At 40.3% G+C, this 12,685-nt stretch overlaps 1 protein-coding gene across 1 annotated transcript in view; it reads left to right on the forward strand.

The window, feature by feature from the left end:
- The window catches only part of TMEM242 (transmembrane protein 242), a 51,210-nt gene extending 39,137 nt beyond the window's left edge, over positions 1-12,073 (forward strand). The window contains exon 4 of the mRNA XM_073627905.1: positions 10,740-12,073. Within this exon, the coding sequence (XP_073484006.1) occupies positions 10,740-10,853 (114 nt within the window). The 3' untranslated portion in view covers positions 10,854-12,073. The remainder of the gene's footprint in view (positions 1-10,739) is intronic.
- Positions 12,074-12,685: the final 612 nt, after the last annotated feature.

Below are 12,685 nucleotides of genomic sequence, written 5' to 3' on the forward strand. Positions count from 1 at the left end.
ACTGGATCATAAAATTGTCTTGTAATAGGTTTATAAATTGAGGGTGAGAGGGTGAATCACCCTAATGAGGGCACAGACCACAAAAAAACCCAAAAACTGGCAGGTGTTCTTATCCCTCTTCTGTCAAAAAACAAAAAAAAAGTTTTGCCTTTTTTTTATACTTTATTGAATAAAGTGTTCAAGCAGTGCTCCTGAAACACAGATAATCTGACAGTTTCTCCCCAAAGAACTTCTTCCAGTGATCGCTGGAGTGCATGCAGAAAGTGGCTGTAGGTTATCAGCAACACTAATTTGCAACTAACCAACTAAAGTGAAAAGTGTTTAACCCCATTTCTGCTGGCCAGCATATATGTCTCAGCATAGAGGTAGGCTTTACACCTTGCTGTCACGCATACACGTTACTGTTTTGTGTTGGAAGTGCACTCATTTGTGGGCCCCCAGCTATGTGACAGAAGCTCCTTGTCACATAGTGACGGTTGGAAGGTGGTAGGATGGTCTCCCAAACATGTCAATTATCACATGATTAGGCAGCCCAGGTGCCATATACCTTGGTGTTGTGAGTCCAGAACGTTGCCCCTTCCCCAAGGGATCCTCCTATCCCTCTCACACCCAGTTTCTCTCAACCTGGGGGTAGCCTCTGGACAGATTTGTAGCCAGAATCAAGGATCCAAATGCCTTTGCAGTGGATGCACTGGTGACCCTGTGGGATCAGTTTTGCTTGGTTATCACCTTCAATCTGCTATAGATTCTACTGCATTGCAGGATCAATATGGAGAACATCCTAGTGACCCCAAAGTGGTCCAGAAGGACATGGTACATGGATATTCTCCTGGGAGACACTCCATGGGCACTTCTAGACTGAACAGACCTACTGTCTCAGGGTCCAGTCTACCATCCTGATTCATGGTTGCTGACTTGGCTGTTAAAACCCAAGTCCTGGGAGGGCATTGTCTATTTGACTCTGTTATTCATATGCTGCCTGAAGCTAGGAAGTTGACCTCTCACAAGAGCTAGCTTTGCACTTGGAAGGCTTACGTGGCATGCTGTGAGGCACAGAAGTGGCACCTTAGATGATACTCCTTGGATGTATAGTATACTGTTCTTTCTGCAGTCTGAGCTAGAGCAATATTTTGATCTTGTGAACCCTTAACGGGCTAGTCCCTTTCTCTCTCAGAGATTGCTAGCCTCTCTGGATAAAGGCCTTTGTTTAGGTTAAATCTAACATCGCTCCCCCCTGTTTGTACACCTGTCTCCCTTTGGAATCTCAACTTTTCTTGGCCGACTTTACTTGTAGGGTATTTTTTCTCATGGCTATCATGTCAGTGGCCTTATCCTATAAGGAACCATTTCCTGTTTGTCATTAAGACAGGGAGGTTTTTAATCCTCGTGACTTTGTTCTTCCTACGATGGTTTCCGCCTTCCACCTCATTCAGGTATGGGGACTTCCCTTCCTGTTCCTGGTACAAAATCACAAAGCTTTGTAGTTTATGAATACATACAAGGCTTCCTCTGATTGTCAGATGACTTCATGATCTCCACCTGAGCCAATCAGTGGAAGCCTTGTATTTTATGAATATAATTCCTCTGAATTGCTGAGCAGTGCTCAGCCCGACTCGATTTTGTTCCTGGAACGGAATAGGAAGTCCCTGTACCGCTGGCAGAACACAGCACTGTATAATGCAGACTACGCTGAGCAAACCAATAGCTGTGATCAGCGTCTGACAAGCCACTGATTAGTACTATTCACTTAAAAGGTGACCCTGTGTCTCCACTGCTTTCCGCCGCTCCACAGCCCCCAGCCGCTTTGCTATGCTCTAATGGTACTCTTCCGCTCTTTTGCACAGATCTCCCACAGCACTGCCTCCCTCCCCCCACAGCACTGATCCCCTGTGATTCCCTTGCAGCTGCCAGCTTCTCCTCCTCTTCCCTCCTGCCGGCTTTGGGTGCTGCAGGAGAGCCACAGAGGAATTTAACTATTCAAATAGATCCCCCCAGCCCCTGTGTCCTCCTCACTGATCCTCCCGGGACCCCTTCCTGCAGCACTGCTGGCCAGCTTCCCCTCCTCCCTTCCCTGCTGGCTGCAACTGCTGCTGGGTTGGTGGGAGATCAGGGTCGGAAAGGAGAGTGGGGGGGGGGGAGGGGGGTGTAAGTGCCTCGTAAACTTCTCATGTTTACTAGCCCCTTCTTGAATGAACACAACGATCGATTGGTACTGATCGCTCCTGTGTTCATTCATCACTGAAGCATAGTAAACAGGAAGGCTTTGTACAGAGGCACATATTCATTTAGCTGCAGCTGGGACTTTGAGCAAATGTCCTCAGTCCCTTTTTCAAAAAAGAGACAACAGGGGTCTAAAAGTTACACAGAGGTCCCCCCCGCCCCAAAAAAAAATGTAAAAAGGAAATTGCAACACAAAAAAGAAAATTAAATGAAAAAAAAAAACCCATAAGGCTTGTTCACATGGGGCACAATACAGTGTATGCCCATGCTAGGCTGTGTTTACTCGTATGGGGATGCAGAGGTTTTCTGTACATCCCTGTGCAGGCAGTCCCGTTTGTCAATTGGGAAGCAGCAGCTGCATCGACACAGCCGTTGCTCTCAATTTGACATACATATGAGGGCAGGTGCATGTCCCTGAACTCCCAGTGTTTGCTTTCAGAGCTGTGCACCCGGACCCAAACGGATGTCAGATTGGTAGCAGCGGCTGTGTCCGTGCAGCTGCTGCGTCCCAGTTAACACGAATGGGACTGCCTGCATGGGGATACACTCAACACCTTATCACCCGTGTGTGTGTGTGTGTGTGTAAACACAGCCCTCACAGGGGAGTACACTTTAGTACGCCCCGTGTGAATGAGGACTTAGCAGGAATTTAGCAAGAACTGTGTAATGCTGGGCAAACACGGATAGAAAGTCATTTGAAAAAGCATTCAATAAGCCCAATCGTTTTGACTTTAGAAATGTTAATGGGCACATTTTGATTCTCAAGTTTTATGCCAAAAGAAAGATCTGTCATGTTGGAATTTTTGTTGTGTAATTAAAAGATTTTCTAAACAGTGGGAAAATCAATCGTAAATAGTTCGATAAAAACGTACAGCGCATGTGCATTGATCATTGTTCGACAAAAAGTGTACCATTCATGTCATTAACGATCGATAATATATGGAAAATAATTTGATACAATGATGGCGTTAACACACAATCGTTCAACAGATCTTTGTTAAAAACGAGGGTTTGCTTGTGCTGATAATTTTAGTGTATTTTTTGTGAAAATAGTGATTTGCTAAACAGTTGCACAACTATTGCAGAGCCTAAAAAATTAGTAGCACATTTTTATATTCTTTAGGTAACGTAGTTTCACAAAATGTGTGGTTTATGGGGTCTTTTACAAACTCTAAAAGCTGGAAACGAAAAATTATAACCTCCAGATTTTTTGACTAAATTGCTTATTTAATGACAGTAATGCTATACAATTGTGCCAGACAATTATAAAGTGCAAATAAATGAGCATAGAAATGACCACCCAATGTTCCGGTGGATGGATACCAAAAATTGTGCAATGTCCAAAGAATAAATGTGTAAATAAAGTCCAAAAGTTCTTTTGGTGCTCATTTCTTTGCTCATTTATTTGCACTTTATAATTGTCTAGCACAATTGTATAGCATTACTGGACATAATCACCCACTGGGGACACCCAAAAAGGCACAATTCAAGTATTTGTTATTTGTTTATCCAATACAATTTCAGCTATTATATTTATTAGGAATTTAGCTGGAATTTTGTAAGTTTTGCTGTGTTTGTGTCAAATAATAATTTTGAAAAACATTTGCGTGGATAACACGGGTCCCTAAAAAAAAAAAAAATCATTAGCACTTTTTTTTTTTTCTACTGGTCCTATGCTTTCAGAAAATGTATGGTTTGGGGGTCTTTAACAAACTCTGAAAGCTGTAAGTGAAAAATAAAAACAATGGAAAAATTTAAAAAAATGGTCTGGCCACCTAAGTTTAAAAGTGGAGCAAAGGGCCTGGAAGCAAAAGGGTTAAAACAAAAGGCAGTAAATGTCCTACAGCTTGTTTCCCTTCTAAAGCAGTTACAGTCTCAGAAGAAAAGCCTGTCTACTGCCAGCAGGTAGTGGGATCTATGAGGAAGCAGTGGTCTTATTACAGAGGTCTGCTATGCTCCCTACGAAGGACAAGCTCCATGTTGGTTGGAAACCTCTTCCTTTGACTCAGCAGGGGTCATGTCAGACCTTTGCAAAGAGATTGCTGCTTCCACACAGAGAGCGCAAGAGCCCCACTCTTCAGCATGCTGGCAAGGGACGGGTTTTTCTACATAGGCCATGGCTGCTTTAGAAAGAAAGCTGAATACTAAACATACAATGTTTATTTGCCATTATCCCTTTTATTTATGTATAGAGATCATGCCACTGTATTTAATTTAATATAAAACAAAAGCATCTGAGTACCTTATTAAATCAACTTTGTTTAACAGTCACATGACGTTTCCCAGGTCTGTCCCATCCTCAGGAAAAGATCTAAGGGAAGAGTTTCTAGTACTTTGCTGATATATGCTCTGAAGCAGCAGAGGATGTCTGGACTATTATTGGCACTGTGCTGGTCACATGATGAAACAAAAGCTTTCAGAATAGAGAATAAAAATAAATAATAGCAACAAGGTGTTTAAAAGCATATTAGCATTTTTTTTTCAAATCAAATGTTTATTATTTTTATACGATAACATGGCGGAGTTTACGTTGACTGACAATAGCTTTCACTTTGTTCACACAGTAAAGATATCTGAAGGAAGACGTTCTTCCAATCACAGGGTGTGTCATGCCCCACCAGCCTGTGTCTGTGGTGTATACAGTGCATCCGGAAAGTATTCACAGAGATTCACTTTTTCCACATTTTGTTATGTTACAGCCTTATTCCAAAATGGATTCAATTCATTATTTTCCTCAAAATTCTATAAACAATACCCCATAATGACAACATGAAAAAAGTTTGTTTTAAATCTTTGCAAATTTATTAAAAAGAAAAAACAAAAAATAAATTACATGTACATGAGTATTCCCAGCCTTTGCAATGACATTCAAAATTGAGCTGAGGTGCATCCTGTTAAAACTAATGATTCCTGAGGTGTTTCTACAACTTGATTGGAGTCCGCCTGTGGTAAATTCAGTTGATTGGACATGATTTGGAAAGGCACACGCCTGTCTATATAAGGTCCCACAGTTAACAGTGCATGTCAGAGCACTACCAAGCCATGAAGTCTGAAGGAATTGTCTGTAGACCTCTGAGACAGCATTGTATCGAGGCACAAATCTGGGGAAGGGTACAGAAAAATTTCTGTAGCATTGAAGATCCCAATGAGCACAGTGGCCTCCATCATCCGTAAATGGAAGAAGTTTGGAACCACCAGGAATCTTCCTAGAGCGGGCCGCCCGGTCAGACTGAGCAATCAGGGGAGAAGGGCCTTAGTCAGGGAGGTGACCAAGAACCTGATGGTAACTCTGACAGAGCCCTATTGTTTCTCGGTGGAGAGAGGAGAACCTTCCAGAAGAACAACCATCTCTGCAGCACTTCACCAATCAGGCCTGTATGGTAGAGTGGCCAAACGGAAGCCACTTCTCAGTAAAAGGCACATGATAGCCCGCCTGGAGTTTGCCAAAAGGCACCTGAAAGACTCTCAGACTATGAGAAACATATTTCTCTGGTCCGATGAAACAAAGATTGAACTCTTTGGCCTAAATGGCAAGCATCATGTCTGGAGGAAACAAGACACCGCTCATCACCTGGTCAATACCATCCTCACAATGAAGCATGGAACTGGGAGACTAGTCAGGATTGAGGGAAAGATGAATGCAACAATGTACAGAGACATCCTTGATATAAACCTGCTCCAGAGCGCTCTGGACCTAAGACTGGAGCAAAGGTTCGTCTTTTAACAGGACAACAACCTTAAGCACACAGCCAAGATAACAAAGGAGTGGCTACGAGACAACTCTGTAAATGTCCTTGAGTGGCCCAGTCAGAGCCCAGACTTGAACCTGAATGAACATCTCTGGAGAGATCTGAACATGGCTGTGCAGGAATGCTCCCCATCCAACCTGATGAAGCTTGAGAGTTCATTCAAAAAAGATTGGGAGAAACTGGCCAAAAATAGGTGTGTCAAGCTTGTAGCATCATACTCAAAATGACTTGAGACTGTAATTGGTGCCAAAAGTGCTTCAACAAAGTATTGAGCAAAGGCTGTAAATACTTGTGTACATGGGATTTTTTTGTTTTTTATTTTTATTAAATTTGCAAAAATTTCACGTTATTATGGGGTATTGTTTGTAGAATTTTGAGGTAAAATTAAATTTAATCCATTTTGTAATAAGGCCGTAACATAACAAAATGTGGAAAAAGGGAAGTGCTATGATTACTTTCCGGATGCACTGTATTTGCTGGGACTACCAGGGAGGTGAATCCTCTATCAATCAACATCTATCCCGACCGCATAAGATGTAGCAATAGGAGGACATGGTGTAGGAGGGAGGAGACTGTCATTTACTACTGTATATATGCCCACATGCGTGACTCTTTAGTCATGAGGGGACTGGCCAGATAAGAAAAAAGAGGAAATTAACAGTTTAAAAGGGAACTGAAACTGGGCATGCTAGTAGGCATAGCAATGGCTGGTCTACACAATCTCAGGTTGCAGTGGGGACACAGACAAGGAGGGAGGAACAGTGCACAGCAGAATCAACCAGGATTTCCTTTTACCAATCCACCGAAAACCAATGCACTAGTGGCAAAATAAGCATGAAAACAATGTAATGACAGTTTATAATGATTTGGGTTTGATGACACTTTTTTGTAGGACATTGAACCCCTTTTGTTTTGATGCACCTAAAATATATTATGATAATTTAAACTAAAAGGTTCCTGTCGTATCAAAAAGAATAATATGTATTTATTCCTGCTTTTAATAACTGTAATTTTGTTTAAAAGAAACGTATAGTATACTGAGTTCAGCTGTGGCTTTGTCACATTTTCCCAATTGGTTTGGGAGTAGATATAGTTGTGTCAATGCATAATGTGCTGGCACACCCCACCATAGTCACTGCAGTAATTCTGCCTCTTCTGAATTACACACATATATTCACTGGAAGTTCATAAAAATATCTTCCAAAATGTGCACAAAACAGAAACAAACATGAACAATGTCAAGGAGAAATATTTTATTTAATTATTTATTTTAATAAAAAAAAAGTGATGCAGTTTTAATAACAGTGCCTACAAACCCTAAGTATTCTTTTCTGAGAATTTAGTTTAACTTCAATGAACAGGCAAAGCTATTACCACCGTCAAGGTGAATAACCTTGCTTTTATCAACATTTCATTGTACTTGCCATTTAACTGCCCATGTTGCTATTTGTTCAGATTGTTCTGTAATATGCCACTATCCTGCTGAAATTTAATCCTTTACTTAATTTTGTGTCTTCAGCAGAATATGGCAGCATTACTTGTCCTTCCATCTATTAAGCTATTAATAAAACAATGAAAAATTGCTGTACCCAGCACTGGTAATTGTTGTATATCCCTAACCATTTATCTTCTGTCTTTTTGTGAAATTTTTATTTTTGTAAGAGCGCTGTGTAAAGTGACTGACTGCATAATTCATTCAAAAATAAATTTTCTTTCGTAGTATTTGTAAGCTCTTTTTTAATACTAGGATATTATGAGGGGCAGAAACGAAGACCTATGTAAAATCCAATCTTTTTACATCAGTGGTATTCTTTTAGCATTCAGTTTTTTGCAGGGATTTCCTCTCACTTCCTGTGTGGATATGGGACAGGAAGTGAAATTAAATCTCTGAAATGGGACACATATAGTGAAAAAAAATATCTGATTGGGGTTATAACCCTCCCTTACTCTATCCAAAATGAAAAAAAAAAAGTTTTGCCTATAGTTCTACTTTAACTCAACGCCCTCTTGTTTTTTTTTTTTTTTTTTTTTTTAACTTTTGGATATAGAGAGGAGATGTAAAAAAATTTCACCAGGGGTTTTATTTCTATGTGTGGCCCCATTGGGAAGATTTTTCCTCACTTCCTGTGCTTGTGATATCTATAAAAGTAAAAGGTAAGCAGTGGTACAGGAAGGCACAGACAGCAATAAAAACATTGGCAGAAGCTCTAACCCTTCCCTTCTTCTGTGTTTTATCTTTGTTATGGGAGAAATATCTGTAACTTTATTCCTGACCTTCTTCCAAAAAAGCTACGCCCCTTGCTTTCATTCTGATCTTGAAGGTTTACTGCGTAGTGGTTCATTGACCTGATAAAAGAAGGTGCATTAGCCCTAGCCCCGGTATGTACTAAGTAGAGGAACTTAAGTGTCGCCATTACAGCTACAGAACGTACATTATCGGAGGAGAATCAGGAATTGCTGTAGAGTTGGTTCTCCGCTGACAGTTTTTTTTTAACCTTTTTATAGCAATAAAATACTGGTACTACAATAAAAGATAACTAAAAAACAACACATTGTAAGCTGAACCCAAGAGTCATTGTTGTATTCTCTTCCAGATATTCTATTTTTATTCCTACTGAAACTCTTGTCACATTTTCTTGTTTTGTTTTTTTACACAATGTATTAAACATAATGAAGAAAACTAAATGCTGTTCAAAGTTATTAAACGTTCGCCCTAACAATGAACTTCTCTCATTTGTTCGTTCTATTTTGGTCTGTTAACCACCTCAGTGCTGGGCACTTTTACCTCCTAGTCCAGGCCAGCTTTCAGTGCTGTCACACTTTGAAAGACAATTGCACGGTCATACAACACTGTACTCAAATGAAATTTTGATCATTTTTTGAGACAGAGCTTTCTTTTGGTAGGATTTAATCACCACTGGGTTTTTTTTATTTTTTTGCTAAATAAATGGAAAAAAAAAACAAAAAACAAAAAAAAAAACCTTTTCTTAGTTTCTTTTATAACATTTTGCAAATAAGTAATTTTTTCTTTTTTGCTGATGTGCGCTGATGAGCACTTATGAGGCTGTACCAAAGATGGGCACGCACTGATAGGGACTGACGATGCAGCATTGATAACCTGCGCTGATGGGGCTGCACTGATAAACAGAGCACTGATGAGGCTGCGCTGATGGGCACTGATAAACAGAGCACTGATGAGGCTGCGCTGATGGGCACTGATAAACAGAGCACTGATGATCACTCATTGTGCCCTGTCAGATCAGCTGTCATTTCCTCACACAGAGCGATAACCGCCAAGACTTTTTACATGTGACCAGTGGTGATTGGACACAGCTGATCACATGGCAAAGGGCCACTGTGATGGGCCCTTTATTCCGATCTATGATTTGCTCTGTCCATGGTACACAGCAATCACAGACATTTCCCGATGAACGCCCAGGGGAGGACTTCCAGGAACATCCTCCCAGAACTGGAGAGCTGTGCTGTAGCCAAATATTTGCTATAGCGCGGTTGGCAAGTAGTTAAATATACAATTGAAAGCACTATGTTATATCTGCTTGAAAAGTGCAAAAGAGAAAAAAAATGTTCTGCCAGAAATGTTGCACTTCCTGTGCTCTCTGCTTGTGCTGCACTCTTATCAGTTAGCAGCTATTTCTGTGAACTACAGTGCCTATATTATGGATATTTAAAAAGAGGAGGTGTTCTGTAGTCCTGTCCTAGGGTGACAATGCTGCTCCTATGCAAACACAGGACCGTGTGTAAGCTTTGTCTCCCTAAGACAGGAAGTGTGTTATTAGCAGGATTCCCAAGGGCTGCAGTAAATTAAAAAATGGGTTTAGCTATGTTTTGAGTCACTATCAATGCCCAAATCTAGCCAAAGCATTTTTTTTTCAATGTTTATTAAGGGCCTTTGTTGACAGGCTTCTGTTTGTGTCAGATCTCTTTTTTCCCCAATACAAGTCAAGGGGAAAGCAAACTCAGCTTGACGCAGGTCAGATTCGCCTGGCAATGAGTTCTGAATGAAGTTTCCCATCAATGCTAGCCCAAAGCCCCTTGTTACAGGACCTAAGTGTATGTATTTTTTTTTTTCTTCACTAAAAGTTAAAGTGTTACTAAAACCAGGACCCTGCATTCACTATATCTGGTTTCCCACAGTACACAGAACATGGAAATGCAATTATTTTAGTAAATATAAACTGCTAAATACCTTTTCTCATTAGTAGTATATAGCAGGCTTGTGACTTCTATCAGTTCCTGGTGAAGCTTGTAGGAGGAGTTTTCATACTGCACGGAGCTGTCATATGAGGCTGCAGGGCTCCTGACCTTCTGTCTGGACAGTGCTGATTGGCCCTGTGCTGATCACATACACCCTCCCAAGAAAAAAAAAAAATCTCCCTAGCAATAAATACCAAACTGAGCATGTGCAGCCTGACCCCAAAGGCTCTGTCTTATCCGGACTTGTCTAGGGGGAATGTGCAGGGAGGGGAGGATTTGTGCATACAAGATCAAGCAGCCTTTTTACACAATGCAGAGGATTAATCCCTTAGGTTCTACAGTAAGCATAACAAGCATGCTTTACTGCATATACAGATTGATTTTTCTGTTGTGGGTTTAGTAACACTTTATTTTTTCAGGACAGTTCTGAGGTCTATCCCCTTCTTGGTGCAAGCAGTGCAGATACGATAATGATAAAGACAAAAAAACATAGAATAATGAACATGAGTTCCATCACTTGTTTTATATTCATGTAATCTCTTCTGCTTTCTACAGATTAAAGAATTCCGGGAGAAAATGCAGTCTATATTTCCAGCTGTGCCTAGAACCCAAGAGCAGCCTTCCACTTCTGAGCCATTCAGCATGGAAAGCCTCCTGAAATCGAAATGATGTTTTGGCACATGCCTGATGGTATCAACTTTATAGTCTGGTTAGCCATGCAGCTTCCGAAGTTACTTGGCTACACCCTATATTGCATGAAGTTCATTTATGAATGATGAATGTGTATTTAATATATGCAAAAGGACTTCTGGACCCTTACAGATATTCTTCTACGCATATTTGTTTCCAAATGGAAATGTATTACTACTTCTTTAAGAAGGTTGTTATAAAAGGATTATTTAACAACTGTAATAGTGTAAACAGTGGGTTACCTTAGTGACTTCTGAGTGCTTAAAATCAATTTCCAAAGCCAGAAATCATCAAATAACTGACTTCATGAAAACAAAAGAAATGATTGAACTCTACAGATATGAGTTTAGAAAAAAGAAGAAATCAACAGCTCAGACTTCCCTGTCAATTTATTGCTGCTAGTCCCTCACTCGTCCTTGGCGGATAAAGGAGCTGCAGTTTAGGGTCAGCAATGAAAGTTACTTGTCTACCTTTTAGGAAGGCCTACACTATGGATAATTGTAGGAGCCACAGTACCAGAAGCTGTTCTGCTTCTCCCAAGGAAGACCCTGGTAATTGCAATTACTGAAAACCAGGAACCAAACTTCCTACATTCAGCCTCCTATAAACACAGTGAGAGGGATTTATTAAAGTTAGATCTAAACCTGATTACTAAAATTTCATATAAGCTGCAACGCTGTAATGTCATTTTAAAAGTTTTTATTCTTTTTTTTTAAATCTGCAGCTTTCATTAAAAAAAAACGGTGATCCTGTTATGAAGGCCACTTGCTGTTTGACAACTGTCTCATAAATGTGTTGCCACCTTGTAATATGCACCCCTGGTTGAGACTACAAGTGTCTATGTTAAGATAACACTGCATAGGCAAGTCTCACCATTGTTACTACCGGGATGCCAGAACAGAGCAATGCGATCCATAGTCACTGTACAGTGCCACAACATTGTGTGCCTCACTTCCAGATTAAAGTCCTGTAGCTGAGCTACAAGTTTCGGGTTCCCTGAAGAAGTCCTGAATTGCAAAACGTGTAGTGTAAAATCAATCGCATCATTTCAGCTGGAATTAAGACACGCAGTGCAGCAGCAGTGTACACCTCATATGACCATTTATATTTGAACGTTATGTTGATAGTGCTATATACATTATGAAAATGTGAAGTTACATATTTTTTTCTGATTTCATAATAAAAGTAATATTATCCTATGAATGCTTCTGTTTTTTTTCTGTATCTCAACTTAGAATTACTAGATTATTAAACCAAGTTTAACTGGGGCTACCCTTTGGTGGATTATGTGGATTACAATTGCAAATTTAAGGGGTCTTTTTATAAAACATGCATTGCATAAATGTCAGAAATATTCATGATGCAAGCTGAACGAAATGTCACAAATGTTTTTAAGAGAATAATGCTTGTATCATGGGCTCCATATAGTCGCCAAAATGTGGTATCGTTTTCTGTAATACCTCAGTAAGAAAACTTTACAATATTTCCCTCCAGTGCAGATTCTACCTCGTCTGCTCCATAAAATAGAGCAACCAAACTGGCCCAGAAGAACCTGGTGACAGACATAATTAGGCTACTAGAAGATGAACCCTGGCATCTCTCCCATAGGCCAGACCTGCTGCTCTCTTCAATTCTGCATCTTAGTCACTAGCTTAAACGGCATGGTTTAAGTCGTAATTGACAGAAGGGTCTCTGAGTCTGTCATTCCTGCCTTGCTAAAAGCAAAAAAAAGCCACTTCCAGAAAGATCTATTATCATACCTGGAAATCCTTCTTTTTTCTCTGGTGTGAACACAGACACTTCAATCCTAG

The sequence above is a fragment of the Aquarana catesbeiana genome, linkage group LG04 (assembly GCF_042186555.1).
Source record: "Aquarana catesbeiana isolate 2022-GZ linkage group LG04, ASM4218655v1, whole genome shotgun sequence".
Taxonomy (NCBI): Eukaryota; Metazoa; Chordata; class Amphibia; order Anura; family Ranidae; genus Aquarana; species Aquarana catesbeiana.